General features: G+C 41.2%; 1 protein-coding gene across 1 annotated transcript in view; it reads left to right on the top strand.

Moving 5' to 3' along the window:
- The first annotated feature begins 413 nt into the window (after positions 1 to 413).
- LOC117506635 (rho GTPase-activating protein 21-A-like) overlaps positions 414 to 15,917 on the top strand; it is a 185,620-nt gene continuing 170,116 nt past the window's right edge. Inside the window, exons 1-2 of the mRNA XM_034166195.1 lie at positions 414 to 693; positions 3,606 to 3,820. Of these exons, the coding sequence (XP_034022086.1) occupies positions 3,746 to 3,820 (75 nt within the window). The 5' untranslated portion in view covers positions 414 to 693; positions 3,606 to 3,745. The remainder of the gene's footprint in view (positions 694 to 3,605; positions 3,821 to 15,917) is intronic.

The following is a 15,917-nucleotide window of genomic DNA, read 5'->3' as shown; positions in this document are numbered from 1 at the left end:
AATGATGCAATTATGGAAAAGCACTTTTATTGCAGTTCACTTTGTGCTGCATTTAGTGAATAATTTCTGGTGTTATAATTATTGTTACGGGATAGCAGTAGTACTTAAATAAACTCAGTACTTAATATTACTGCAACTTCCCCAAAATACTTTCATTATTTTTTCAGCCAGTAACCAGAAATGACCAGCTGCCATTCTTTATTGGAAATATTATGTAACAACGCCTCCAATTGGCTCGCTTTAAAATTCTAAATTTAACAAGGCAATCCGATTGGACAGCGCTCAGCCCGGGGGCGGGGAGATGGGCGGGGCTTGAGCGCAGCGTTGCAGATGGGTCTGTAGGTGTACAGATTGTCGCGCCGCCAACCGGGACCAGGCGGGAGTACACGTTACTATTCATGGTTTGTATTTTGACTTCTTCAGCGTGGCCTTGAAACGAGGAGAAATGGATTTTGTTGGGCTCCGTGTGCAGGAGGAATGCTCCCGGGAGGGTGTTTGCCGTGTTTTTTCCGCCGTGTTTTTGCTAACAGAGAGCGAGCTCGAGCGCTCTGAGAACACACCGTATCCCGCTTTTTAATCTCTTAAAAAAAGAAAGAAAGATACCCTCATCTTTGGACCGATTGAGCTTTTAACTAACAGTCACCACAAATATGGACAGTGCGTGTTTGGAGTAGTTTTCCTGATTTGTAACAGGTAGGTTTGTGTTCATATTATAGCAACAACCTGTCGTCCACTTGTCTCCTTTGCTTCTTCCCATCTTACTAAAGGGGATTTTATGTCCTTAAAGCTAATACAAACATGAACAAAATGGGCTTTTTTTCTATATCTGGGCCAGCATTGTATTGTGATTTTATGTTGAGCTTGATTCGTGATCCCGCCATGGATTCTTCATTTATATGCATTCATGTCGTTGTAAGTTCAAGGCTGTTGGTATATTCATGAATAATGATAATAATAACAAAATCATCTTTGCACTTTAGTTTATGATGTTAGGTTGCATGTTTATCACTAATCACGTCTTATATTTATTTGCAAAATATTTACAATTTCGGAATTGGACATGGTCCATATTGGAATTCTGCTACTGCGCAAGACTTTTGGAAGTGATCAAGCAGTTGGCTCCGAATCAGAAATATTGCCAAACTTTTTATGCATATCAGAAAAATGAAACCAGAGTCGTTATTCTAATCCTAATCCACACCGAAACCATGTCAGATAAAGTCATTTGCACAGTTGCTTGGTAGTGAAAACATCAGGTTTCAATCCTTGTTTTGGTTTTGACACCTGTCTAGAAATGAAAGTCAAATTCAGGACTGCAAAATCAGAGTTTGTCCCAGTTCATATACTGCATGGAATAAAATTGGAGGTTCAACGTTCTATCGCATACCATCTATTCTTCCGGTGTCGCAGACTGAACGGTCCCCCCCTAAAAATTGGTCTGCCTTGCCTTCACTGCGCATGCGTCATTTGAGACCACAGCAGCTTGTCTGAGATGGAGTCTCTACACCCAAAGCGATCAAAGGGAATAATGTGATTATTAACCATCAGATGACAAAGTAAAACCTCTAAATCATTCTGAAGTCAGTTTTAAGCAGAAACAAGTAAGTTTTAAGCAGAAACAAAGCGATAATCGGTGAGTCACTACTGACGTTTTGAAATCGGGTGCACAGTGAACGCAGCAGCTAGCAGCTTGTCTGTTTGTGGCGCTCTGATTGCTTCCTCCATCTTTTATTATGAAATAATACTGAATTTATGTGGAAATGATTGTTGTACAAAAGCTTCAGATATCTGTCACTGAGATAGATGATGATGAGTGCAGTTTTAAGCAAAAACAAGGTGATAATCGGTGAACTGCGGCGGATGCACAGAAATGACGCATGCGCAGTGAAGGCTGGGGGGACTGATTTTTAGGGGGGACCGTTCGGTCGGCAACACCAGCACTTCCAGTTCCGATTGTGTATATGCAATGAATACAGTACAGGCACGGACTGCTCCAACATGCCAATTAGTCTTCCAACAATTTTGATTCCAGTTGTTTATGTCCAGCAGGTGCAAGACAGATTTAGACTGCTCCAACATATTGGCTATTCTTGCAGTGTCTTTGTTCCCCAATGGGTTACACTTAACCCTCAGCCAAAATGGTGACGTGAATCCAAACCTCAGTGTATCAATGCTGGACTTGCCCGCAGTCTTAAGAGCTCTTTCACAGGAGTTGGACACAATAGACTGGTGGCTTGTATGTCTTTCAATTGTGACCATCAGTGGGCGCTACGAAAACTGTGACCCAATTGTGGGGTGGCAAACGTGTCAACAAAAGCTGCGCACATTCCAGTTGTTTTTGTTTTGAATCATATGGCAGGTGGTGATGGAGTTCAGCCAAAATTGTTTTTCTCCTTCAACATCGCCTTGGTTCTGTGACAACTCAGTTGCAGTGGTGGGCGTGCGTCCTGTCAGCCAGTTGGTACCTGATGTTCAGTTTTGGGATTTTGGGATTCATTGGTTCTTTGGCCTCTTTAAGTTTGACTCACCAGTGGATAATTCTTAGTTAGTAACTTTCACATTTATCTAAAGGAGAAAAAGAAGCTATCTGAACAAAAAAATAGTGGTTGGTAAAACTGTTCCAGAACTTAAGAATTTGAGTTCAGCTTTGTGTCTGTATAGTATTTTTTCTGGTCACCAGCATGTTTTTTTCCATTTTATCTGTTCAAATGCAGCCACTTCCAGGAACAAAAAATAATGCAGAACAGATCATTTTTTCCCAGCTGCTCTGAGCACTTTTACGTTGAAAATACGTCAGTTTTCAGAAAGACGCTGAGATGTCACTGCAGCGCCTTTTCAGGCAACTGACAGGCGATGTTTACTTTTGCCAATTTGTCACACAGGCTCTTTCACAATAGAGACAAAATCCCATCTGTGATAGATGCTTGGTTATTGCTGAGGGTGAGTACTTTTTAACCGCTGTGCATTATAAACTGGTTGTTAGCTGTTTATTGTTGTCACAGAAATGAATCCTACATGCAGGCTTTTTTTCACCCACTGAAAATACTGAGACCACTGGGATGAAGCATTTTGTGGGTGCTCTGTCAGTGCTTTTCTGCGGGGGGTGGGCGAGAGCACTATATTAACATAGGACTTTAGGTTTGAAATTTTGAAATGTGTTGCCTAGAAATTTTGAGTTTGCTGCACACAGTTTGTAAATCTTTCAAAAATGTGTCTGGTTGAAATTGGCGCACAGCCTGTTGGCAGTTATGTGTTCATTGGTGAGTTAAAGTCAAAGTCAGTCACATGACAAATCCCACTTTGTCAAACTGAAAGCTTTCAGATGTGATTGATTTGGGTTTTGAATTTACTGTCTCAGCCACACTGTCCACAGGGTTTTAACTGCCACCTCCTGAGAGGAAGAAAATCCACCCGCTTGATCCCGACGTGTTATTAGGTTTTAATTGCATCAATCCTGGTCATCATCTACAAAAACAAAAGCTTGGATTGATCACCACTCCACTAGGGATTGACTTGATGACCTACACAGAGTGCGAGTGATTAAATGTTTCTCTTGTGGTCCGTGAACTTTTTATTGAACTATTTTTTATTTTTTATTTTTTTAGAGTTCCTCCACAGATGGACAAGACGAAAGAGGATGGTGTGGATTAGGATCTTTCTTCCTTTTCGTTTTGACTTCATCCTGCTCACCTCAATGTGGCCCATAAAGGATTTTTCCATCTCTGCGGCAGTTTAAAATGAAATAATGTCAACACGCTGGAGTGATTCACCGCACGATAATGAAGAGCGCAAACACAGAGCCATAACTCCACCTTGTGAGGTAAGACTTCAGAAAGAGATCTTAGGAAAACCTCGGCATAAACCCTAAAAAATGCAGAGTGAAAAGATAAAAAGCAATAAATGCTATCACCGTATACATCTAAACTAAAAGGAACATAATAAGGATGAACTCATTCATTTTTGGTGAAATTTGACACACCAGATTGATTGAAAAGCAGCTGTTTTTGTTTTAGTTTTTTGTCCTATGTAATAAATATACTGTAGCAATGCATGTCACCTGCTGAACACTGCCATCTGCTGGATATATCTGGAGTTGTTGCAAGAAACAGTATTACCATCTATATGCATGGTGGAATTAGGAGCAGGTGTGGCTGAAGTTACATGTAGACTGAATTGAAGTTGTTTTCCACTTTCTTTCATTTACAGAGTTGAGGTCTGTTGCTTGTTTTCAAGTTTTATTTATTTCTATTTTTTTGTTGCAATTTCCTGATTTTCTTGAAAAAATTCTGCACACATGAAACCTTTGCTTTGGGAGAGCTGTGCTCTGTTGAATTGTGTAGTTTTGCATGGTTTCGCTGTGTTATGACACCGTGTTGTGTTTGTTTACAGCTGTATGTAAAAGTTTGGGCACCCCTGAAGATTTCCATGATTTTTCTTTATAAATTATTGGTATATCATATAGCAGACAAACACAGTGATATTTGAGAAATAAAATTAAGTTTATATGATTTATAGAAAGTGTGCAATAATTCTTTCAACAAAATTAGGCAGGTGCATAAATTTGGGCACCCCAACAAAAAATACATCAATATTTAGTAGATCCTCCTTTTGCAGAAATAGCAGCCTCTAAATACTCCCTATAGCTTCCAGTGAGAGTCTGGATTCTGGTTGAAGGTATTTTGGACCATTCTTCTTTACAAAACATCTCAGGTTTGTTGGTTTCCGAGCATGGACAGCCCGCTTAAAATCACCACAGATTTTTAATAATATTCAGGTCTGGGGACTGAGATGGTCATTGTCATTCCAGAATGTTGTACTTGTTCCTCTGCATGAATGCCTTAGTAGATTTGAGCAGTGTTTAGGGTCGTTGTCTTGTTGGAAGATCCAGCCCCGATGCAACTTCAACTTTGTCACTGATTCATGAACATTGTTCTCAAGTATCTGCTGATATTGACTGGAATCCATGTGACTTTCAACTTTAACAAGGTTTCCAGTACCTGCACTAGCCACACAGCCCACAGCATGATGGAACCACCTCCAAATTTTACTGTAGATAATAAGCGTTTTTCTTGGAATGCTGTGTTCTTTTTCAGCCATGCATACCGCCCCTTGTTATGTCCAAATAACTCAATTTTAGTTTCATCAGTCCACAGCACCTTATTCCAAAATGAAGCTGGGTTGTCCAAATGTACTTTTGCATACCTCAAGCGACTCTGTTTATGGCATGTATGCAGAAAAAGCTTCCTCTGCATTACAGCATCATACAGCATCTCTTTGTGAAAGTGCGCTGTATAGTTTAATGATGCACGGAGACACTATCTGCAGCAAGATCATGTTGTAGGTCTTTGGAGCAGGTCTGTGGATTGACTATGACTGTTCTCAACATCCTTCGCTTCAGCTTATCTGAGATTTTTCTTGGCCTGCCACTTCGGGCCTTAACTAGTACTGTGCCTGTGGTCTTCCATTTCCACACTATGTTCCTCACAGTGGAAACTGACAGCTGAAATCTCTGAGATAGCTTTATGTATCCTTCCCCTAAAGCATGATGTTAAACAGTCTTTGTTTTCAGGTAATTTGAGAGTTGTTTGGATGCTCCCATGTTGCCACTCATTAGAAGAGATACAAAGAGGAGAAACATTTGCAAATGGGCACCTTAAATACCCTTTTTCATGATTGGATTCACCTGTGTAAGGAGGTCAAGGGTCAGTGAGCTTCCCAAACCAATTTTGTGTTCCAATAATTAGTGCTAAATGTATTCAAATCAATAAAATGACAAGGGTGCCCCAATTTATGCACGCCTAATTTGTTTAAATAATTATTGCACACTTTCTGTAAATACTAGAAACTTCACTTCTCAAATATTAGTGTGTTCGTCTGCTATATGATATATTTAACTGACATTTCTGATTTAGACAACCAATAATTTATAAAGGAAAATCATGAAAATTATCAGTGGTGCCCAAACGTTTGCACACAACTGTATTTATTTGAAACAATGGGAGCGTTTTGTTGTAGGACTGTTGCACAAAACACTGCATATGGATTCTCCAATTACCGCCACCTCAGTGTGTTGGAAGCTTCGATGAAAACCGTCAGATTTGTTGCAGACTGCAACTCTGTCGGCGCGGTTTGAGAGCCATTCTCACTTTCAGCAAGCACGTGACACATCGCATAACTCTGAGTGGTGTCATGCACTGACAGACAAAAAGGGCTGCTGTGAGTGAAGTGTTGCAGCAGCGCACATCTGCCAGCGTTGGAGGTGACAGGGTTCACTTCTTTCCTCTCAGGCAACTGTCTCCGTGCAAACAATGCTTTCCTTTTTTTTATATGCAGGGAACTAATCATACAGGGCTTATTGTGGATCTGAATCCAAAACTTTGCCCAGGCACATTAAAGAGCTCGCCGTTTTTCTGACACACAGCAGCGTCCACGATTACATCATCGTAACAGTCCAGCTCGGCCTGCTGCATGTCATAACAGCAGTGCAGCGGTGGCGTGTTTTGGATTCATTCTTCATCAGAAATGGCAGCAGTGCTGCGTGTGCACGAGTGTGTGCTGTAATCCTCTTACATTGTCAGATGCAGCTCAGGACAAGTGGCGCGAATCTTTGGGAATATGTGAAAGTCCGTCCAGAGTTTATGAAAGGACGGCATGTGTGTCCTTTCTGTGTGGAGTTGGCATGTTGTCCCCATGTTTGCGTGGGTTCCCTCCGGGTGCGCCGGCTTTCTCCCACTTCCAAAGACATGCAAGTGAGGTGAACTGGAAACTTTAAATTGGCCATAGGTGTGAATGTGTTTGTCTGATGATATGCGGACCTGTGATTGACTGGCGGCCTGTTCGGGTTGTACTGCGCCTCTCACCCTGTGACCGCTGTGAGCGACTCTAGCCCCCTGGTGACCCTTTACTGGAATGAGCGGGTATAGAAAATGCAACTACTGGTTCGCATTTTCACATTGTGAATCTAAACAGATGAAGTTTTATTGATGTAAAACTTCACCTGTGTGCAGGATGTTATCTAGAACAAGAAACGGGGTGTCGTATGACCGAGCAGAGCCGGGTCCGAAATGCTCCCACTTCTCTGGAAAATTTTGGAAAAAAAAGTGAAAAGGGTGGTGTGTGCTGTCTGTCGTGAGGGATTGTGTAGAGCTGTTCTTTTTATTTATTTTTCTTCTTAAAAACAGTACATAAATTCCTTCCTTTGGCTATAAATGAATCTAGATGGAGGACGACATGGTTAACAATGTATCTTGTGGGAGTTACATGCAGTTTCAGTTACTGTGTTTTCCGGAGTATAAGTCATTTTTGTTGTTTGTTTTTTTACTACTTTGGGAGGTTCTGCGACTTATACTCAAGTGTGACTTAGAAACCGAAAAATCATGGCTTTGTTATTCAGAATAATAATTATAGCACCCATAACTATTTATATTGGACTTTCACAGGAATCAAAGCACTAAACAAATTTTTGTTGGAGTTTATTCCAATAATAAATGGCAATAATAAGAAGTACATTACATCCATACATCCATTTTATATACCCGCTCACTCCCATTAAGGCTCACAGGGGGCTGGAGCCTTTCCCAGCAGTCATACAGCGTGAGGTGGGGTACACCCTGGTCAGGGTGCCAATCCATTGCAGGGACACGTACACTACAACTATGCACAGAAATCCCAAATTAAAGAGCTGATAATACAAAAAAATGGTGCAGGATTTGCTCTAGTGCAACGTATACTGCAGAAAATAAAGAAAGTAAAGACATTATATCTGATAGGAAATTAACATTCTAAATGTATAATGAAGTTCAAGCATCATAAAAATGACTGTTTAACAGTAATCTATTAATTCCAAAGAGCATTTGAATTACCAAGGTGGGCCAAAATAATGGAAAATTAGGCCGCATGTGGCCTGCAGGCCGCACATTGGGCAGCCTTGCACATGTATTCGCGCAGTCGCAGAAAGACAGAAGGAAGAAGCTTTTGCTGCCATGTATGTGTTTATGTTTTACAGTGTAACCGCTACAGTCACAAAATAATGTTTAACTGATTGACAGTTTTAAGTTGAAGACGGTCACATTCACTTTTCTGTGAAATTTCATCACCACAGCCTTTTTTTTCCACTCACTTTGAAACATTCTCTCTGATCACACATCAAATCAAATGAAATCAATTTTATTTATATAGCGCCAAATCACAACAAACAGTTGCCCCAAGGTGCCTTATATTGTAAGGCAAAGCCATACAATAATTACGGAAAACCCCAACGGTCAAAACGACCCCCTGTGAGCAAGCACTTGGCAACAGTGGGAAGGAAAACTCCCTTTTAACAGGAAGAAGCCTCCAGCAGACCAGGCTCGGGAGGGGCAGTCTTCTGCTGGGACTGGTTGGGGCTGAGGGAGAGAACCGGGGAAAAAAGACATGCTGTGGAGGGGAGCAGAGATCAATCACTAATGATTAAATGCAGAGTGGTGCATACAGAGCAAAACGAGAAAGAGACACTCAGTGCATCATGGGAACCCCCCAGCAGTCTAAGTCTATAGCAGCATAACTAAGGGATGGTTCAGGGTCACCTGATCCAGCCCTAACTATAAGCTTTCGCAAAAAGGAACGTTTTAAGCCTAATCTTAAAAGTAAAGAGGGTGTCTGTCTTCCTGATCCGGATTGGGAGCTGGTTCCACAGGAGAGGAGCCTGAAAGCTGAAGGCTCTGCCTCCCATTCTACTCTTACAAACCCTAGGAGCTACAAGTAAGCCTGCAGTCTGAGAGCGAACCGCTCTGTAGGGGGTGATATGGTACTATGAGGTCCCTAAGATAAGGTGGGACCTGATTATTCAAAACCTTATAAGTAAGAAGAAGAATTTTAAATTCTATTCTAGAATTAACAGGAAGCCAATGAAGAGAGGCCAATATGGGTGAGATATGCTCTCTCCTTCTAGTCCCTGTCAGCACTCTAGCTGCAGCATTTTGAATTAACTGAAGGCTTTTCAGGGAACTTTTAGGACAACCTGATAATAATGAATTACAATAGTCCAGCCTAGAGGAAATAATGCATGAATTAGTTTTTCAGCATCACTCTGAGACAAGACCTTTCTAATTTTAGAGATATTGCGCAGATGCAAAAAGCAGTCCTACATATTTGTTTACTATGCGCATTGAATGACATATCCTGATCAAAATTGACTTCCAAGATTTTTCACAGTATTACTAGAGGTCAGGGTAATGCCATCCAGAGAATGTGGTTAGACACCATGTTTCTAAGATTTGTGGGGCCAAGTACAATAACTTCAGTTTTATCTGAGTTTAAAAGCAGGAAATTAGAGGTCATCCATGTCTTTATGTCTGTAAGACAATCCTGCAGTTTAGCTAATTGGTGTGTGTCTTCTGGCTTCATGGATAGATAAAGCTGGGTATCATCTGCGTAACAATGAAAATGTAAGCAATGCCGTCTAATAATACTGCCTAAGGGAAACGTGTATAAAGTGAATAAAATTGGTCCTAGCACAGAACCTTGTGGAACTCCATAATTAACCTTAGTCTGTGAAGAAGATTCCCCATTTACATGAACAAATTGTAATCTATTAGATAAATATGATTCAAACCACCGCAGTGCAGTGCCTTTAATACCTATGGCATGCTCTAATCTCTGTAATAAAATTTTATGGTCAACCAGTATCAAAAGCAGCACTGAGGTCTAACAGAACAAGCACAGAGATGAGTCCACTGTCTGAGGCCATACGAAGATCATTTGTAACCTTCACTAATGCTGTTTCTGTACTATGATGAATTCTAAAACCTGACTGAAACTCTTCAAATAGACCATTCCTCTGCAGATGATCAGTTAGCTGTTTTACAACTACCCTTTCAAGAATTTTTGAGAGAAAAGGAAGGTTGGAGATTGGCCTATAATTAGCTAAGATAGCTGGGTCAAGTGATGGCTTTTTAAGTAATGGTTTAATTACTGCCACCTTAAAAGCCTGTGGTACATAGCCAACTAATAAAGATAGATTGATCATATTTAAGATCGAAGCATTAATTAATGGTAGGGCTTCCTTGAGCAGCCTGGTAGAATGGGGTCTGATAGACATGTTGATGGTTTGGAGGAAGTAACTAATGAAAATAACTCAGACAGAACAATCGGAGAGAAAGAGTCTAACCAAATACCGGCATCACTGAAAGCAGCCAAAGATAACGATACGTCTTTGGGATGGTTATGAGTAATTTTTTCTCTAATTAAAATTTTATTAGCAAAGAAAGTCATGAAGTCATTACTAGTTAAAGTTAATGGAATACTCGGCTCAATAGAGCTCTGACTCTTTGTCAGCCTGGCTACAGTGCTGAAAAGAAACCTGGGGTTCTTATTTTCTTCAATTAGTGATGAGTAGTAAGATGTCCTAGCTTTACGGAAGGCTTTTTTATAGAGCAACAGACTCTTTTTCCAGGCTAAGTGAAGATCTTCTAAATTAGTGAGACACCATTTCCTCTCCAACTTACGGGTTATCTGCTTTAAATTGCGAGTTTGTGAGTTATACCAGGGAGTCAGGCACTTCTGATTTAAAGCTCTCTTTTTCAGAGGAGCTACAGCATCCAAAGTTGTCTTCACTGAGGATGTAAAACTATTGACGAGATACTCTATCTCACTTACAGAGTTTAGGTAGCTACTCTGCACTGTGTTGGTATATGGCATTAGAGAACATAAAGAAGGAATCATATCCTTAAACCTAGTTACAGTGCTTCTGAAAGACTTTTAGTGTAATGGAACTTATTCCCCACTGCTGGGTAGTCCATCAGAGTAAATGTAAATGTTAAGAAATGATCAGACAGAAGGGAGTTTCAGGGAATACTGTTAAGTCTTCAATTTCCATACCATAAGTCAGAACAAGATCTAAGATATGATTAAAGTGGTGGGTGGACTCATTTACATTTTGAGCAAAGCCAATTGAGTCTAATAATAGATTAAATGCAGTGTTGAGGCTGTCATTTCTCAGCATCTGTGTGGATGTTAAAAATCGCCCACTATAATTTATCTTATCTGAGCTGAGCACTAAGTCAGACAAAAGGTCTGAAAATTCACAGAGAAACTCACAGTAACGACCAGGTGGACGATAGATAATAACAAATAAAACTGGTTTTTGGGACTTCCAATTTGGATGGACAAGACTAAGAGTCAGCTTTCAAATGAATTAAAGCTCTGTCTGGGTTTTTGATTAATTAATAAGCTGGAATGGAAGATTGCTGCTAATCCTCCGCCTCGGCCCGTGCTACAAGCATTCTGGCAGTTAGTGTGACTCGGGGGTGTTGACTCATTTAAACTAACATATTCATCCTGCTGTAACCAGGTTTCTGTAAGGCAGAATAAATCAATATGTTGATCAATTATTATATCATTTACTAACAGGGACTTAGAAGAGAGAGACCTAATGTTTAATAGACCACATTTAACTGTTTTAGTCTGTGGTGCAGTTGAAGGTGCTATATTTATTTTTCTTTTTGAATTTTTATGCTTAAGTAGATTTTACTGGTTGTTGGTGGTCTGGGAGCAGGCACCGTCTCTACGGGGATGGGGTAATGAGGGGATGGCAGGGGGGAGAGAAGCTGCAGAGAGTTGTGTAAGACTACAACTCTGCTTCCTGGTCCCAACCCTGGATAGTCACGGTTTGGAGGATTTAAGAAAATTGGCCATATTTCTAGAATGAGAGCTGCTCCATCCAAAGTGGGATGGATGCCGTGTCTCCTAACAAGACCAGGTTTTCCCCAGAAGCTTTGCCAATTATCTATGAAGCCCACCTCATTTTTTGGACAACACTCAGACAGCCAGGAATCAGGGAGAACATGCGGCTAAACATGTCACTCCCGGTCCAATTGGGGAGGGGCCAGAGAAAAGTACAGAGTCCGACATTGTTTTTGCAAGTTACACACGATTCCATGTTAATTTTTGTGACCTCCGATTGGCGTAACCGGGTGGTCATTACTGCCGATGTGAATTACAATCTTACCAAATTTACGCTTAGCTTTAGCCAGCAGTTTTCAAATTTCCTTCAATGTCACCTGCTCTGGCCCCGGAAGACAATTGACTATGGTTGCTGGTGTCGCTAACTTCACATTTCTCAAAACAGAGTCACCAATAACCAGAGCTTGATCCTCGGCGGGTGTGTCGTCGAGTGAGGAAAAAACGGTTAGAAATGTGAACGGGTTGGCGGTGTACACGGGGCTTCTGTTTAGAACTACGCTTCTTCCTAACAGTCACCCAGTCGGCCTGCTTTCCCGGCTGCTTGGGATCTGCTGGAAGGGAACTAACAGCGGCTAAGCTACCTTGGTCCGCACCGACTACAAGTGATACAATACCGCAGTGAGAGCCAACCACCAGTAGAGGCAAGCAAGGACACATAGCAGCAGGCACCATCATGGAGCTAATATAAGCATGGCGCACTTGGTTTGCAGCGGAAAAACGTACGCAGCCGCACTATGCTGCACTCTGGTTGGTTCTCGTGCTGTGCACTGGCCAATAGGAGCACGCTATTGAACCACGCCATTGGAGAAAATTACCCTTCGGCCTTGAGTTTTGGACTCGAAAAGACGAGTTGCGGGTTTCTTGTTAATACTGTGACTGTATGTAGTAGATGTAAAGATATATGTTACTAATGCAGCTTAACCTGAGTTTCACCTCTTGAAAAAAACTTAAGTGTAAGACAATGAGTTTCCACACAATTTAAAATGAAAATGAACAAATTCAGGATAAAATGCATGTTCCACTTGGAACTGGACTCAGCAGTCCACATTAAAGTGTGGTTGTTAGGGAAAAAAAACAATCCAGATATAAGGGAATCTTCTCAGATGTTTAAAAATCTAGACTAATAGTAAGTCCCTTCGGCTGCTCCTGTTTGCACTCGGGGTCACACAGCAAATCCAAGGTGGATCTGCATGTTGAATTGGCACAGGTTTTACACCGGATGCCCTTCCTGATGCAACTCCACTTCACATGGAGAAATGTGGCAGGGGTGGGATTTGAACGTGGAACCTTCTTCACTGAAACCAAGCGCACTAACCACTTAAAAATCTAGACTAATATGGATTTTTATTTTTGTTGTACCATCTGAAGTTCATCTGTGCTGTCCAGGTGGACAAGATGAATCCTCCAGCCAGATAATTTGGCCTGACTTTTATTATTCAAAATTTTCAAGTTCCTGGGTGACTCATTTCTTCGCTGCAGAAGACATGAGTCACGTGTGAGTCAGCGTCGGCGTTTTGCCTGGTTGCTCACAGCTCGGACGTGATTGGTCGATTTTATATAACTGATGCGAACTACAATAAAATACAAATTTCTCCCTGTTTTCAGGCTTGGCTGATCATCAGCTGCTTTGCTCCAGGGGTCTAATAAGAACTGAGACCTCTGGTGAGATCCAGAACCCCCCCCTCCCCAGCCACTCCCCTGCATCATCTCTCCCCCGCTACTGAGGGAGAACGCACAGCCCTGTCCTCTGTAACATCCCTACTTCCTAAACCCACGTGCACCCGGCTGAAGTGATGGTAGCAGCACTGGTGTAGTTCAGACACAGCTGCCCAGGTCATTAAGAGAAAAACACTCCACATGCATAACGCCTACCGCTTTCTCACTCTCTCTCACCCGTAGCCTCTTTCACGCTCCCCACCTCACTCGACCCCATGTCACAATGACATTATTGGGTAGTTGTGAAGCAGCTGAGACCCTTCGTTCTGTGCATCTTTGTGGGGGAAAAAGGGGTCAAGAAAAGGATTGAGGACAAGGTGATGGATTTTATTGTATGCATTTGGATGTCTTTATGACCGGCGTGATTTTTTTTTTCACCACTTTTCTGATTAAAAAAAAATTAAAAAGTGTTCAGAGAGCACAGCGACACCACACCCTCTTGGATTACCAGACATGTGGAGCAAACAGTCAAATTCCACTAACAATAAAATACTTGAACTGTTTCCATAAATTAGTTCATTTTCCTGTGTATTAGCATTGAGTCACATCCAAATCACTTTTTCCCATTAATAGGCCCAATATAGCTGCCAGGTTTGACCAAAATCTGGTACAGCATTCTTCAAATATTGTTCTAGCACAGAGGTGGGCAACCTGTTCCAGAAAGAGCCGTGAGGGGTGCAGGTTTTCTTTGCAGCCACTGACTCCACCAGGTGATTTCACTGATTAACTGATTCCATCTGCTCAAAGTGATATTAATCAGTAAAATCACCTGGTGGAGTCAGTGGCTGCAAAGAAAACCTGCACCCTCATGGCTCTTTCTGGAACAGGTTGCCCACCCCTGTTCTAGCATGTACACATGGTTACATAAAGCCCAAGAGCATCACAAAAAAGAAGCCTAAATCACTACTCTCTTTGAACTATTGAACTTATTATAAATGCTGTCTAATGTAACCAGTCTGGTTTGTGTACAGCTGACAGGCCAGATCTCTAAAGCTAAGCACAGTAGGTCCTGATCAGTTCTTGGATGGGAGACGAAATGGTGGAAAATGTATGTCAGTGATTTCCAGAGCACAAGATGATACCTTCACATATCTTGTTTGGTCCACTGACCAAAAATATTTGGTCAAATCAGAAAATATTCACATTGGAGGAGAACTTTGATACTTTGAGAAGAAGAAGAAGAAGAAAAAAGAGTTGAAACCATTAATGAATATCAAAATGTTTGCTGATTCATTTAAGTCAATCACCCGGCTGCGGCAGATAAGCAGATGGTTATTTTAGAGATGTGGAGATTGGCCGGTTGTCTGCCTGGGTTGTTGCCATCTAGGACTCAAGACGGTTCTGTGGCAGTGTGGATGTGTTAAAGAGTGACACCAGCGGATGTTCCCAGACTTGACTTGAATAATCTTAATAGTTGCAGCACTAATGTTGAGCATCACTTGCATCATTATTTATCCTAAAATGCACAAGAAAGGCAGTAGGCTTGTTTTCTCTTATGGAGTGTGACCCTGAGCGGCAACAGCATCCTGATTTATCTTAAGAAACTTAAACCTGAAGGATCTGAGAATTATTTGATTTTCTACACCTGCTTTGTCCAGTTCGAAAATTGAAGCTTTATTTATTTATTTGTTTATTGTAATTTTAAAGTGAAGGGGGTGTTGGGGGATGATCAGCCAAATATTTTTGTTTAAATTGGTCATTTTACTTCTCTTTCACATGACATATAGAATATAAAGTATATTTGTGTTGTCGATTATGTGGAAATGGACAATAGTTCCTGAATATAAAAACAAAGAGAACATCACCAGAAGCCCGCTGGAACAGGTATTGATCATCGCCAGCGGTGGCACTCTGACAGTTACTGATGCTCTCTGATCTAAAAATAGCGCCTCCCATCTCGGTAAAGCCTGCTTCTTTCTCCCCCCGTCATGTCCACATTTGTCTTTTACACGTCCTTTATGTCATGTGTTTTTAGTTGTGCTATATTTAACTCATGGAAAGATGAATACAGTGAATGTAGGAGAGGGAAGAATGGAATCACTGTCCCTGTTTTCCTAAATCTAGCTTTTAGCTGTGAGAATGTTAATTTCGGTCAAATGGTGTCACTTTTGGGGTTATGGAATGAGACATTATTCAGTTTTTGCCTATTTTTTCCTGCTGTGGAAACAATTAGACTTAATTTTGGCTGTTATAGTGTTTCCACACATTCCCAGCTGGACGCACTCAAATTTCCAGTGTCGTGTCCCAGCCCCAGTGATGGCACTTTTTACATGCCTGATGGATTATTTTAATTAATAAAGATGGTAGTTTAGTTGATGGAGTCAACGTTTGGAGTCATGGCAGTTCATCATTTGAAACAGCAAGTAAACAATTTACATTTGCATACATTTGAAAAGCAAATGTGATCTTTGCATCACATCCGAGTCCTTTTCTGTTCAGCAAACACAACACTGACCTGGACCTGACCGGAGTTCTATCTT

Source organism: Thalassophryne amazonica, chromosome 1 (genome assembly GCF_902500255.1).
Source record: "Thalassophryne amazonica chromosome 1, fThaAma1.1, whole genome shotgun sequence".
NCBI classification, from domain to species: Eukaryota; Metazoa; Chordata; class Actinopteri; order Batrachoidiformes; family Batrachoididae; genus Thalassophryne; species Thalassophryne amazonica.
Note: the sequence above shows the minus strand (reverse complement) of the source record. Positions and strands in the feature narration are given on the sequence as shown.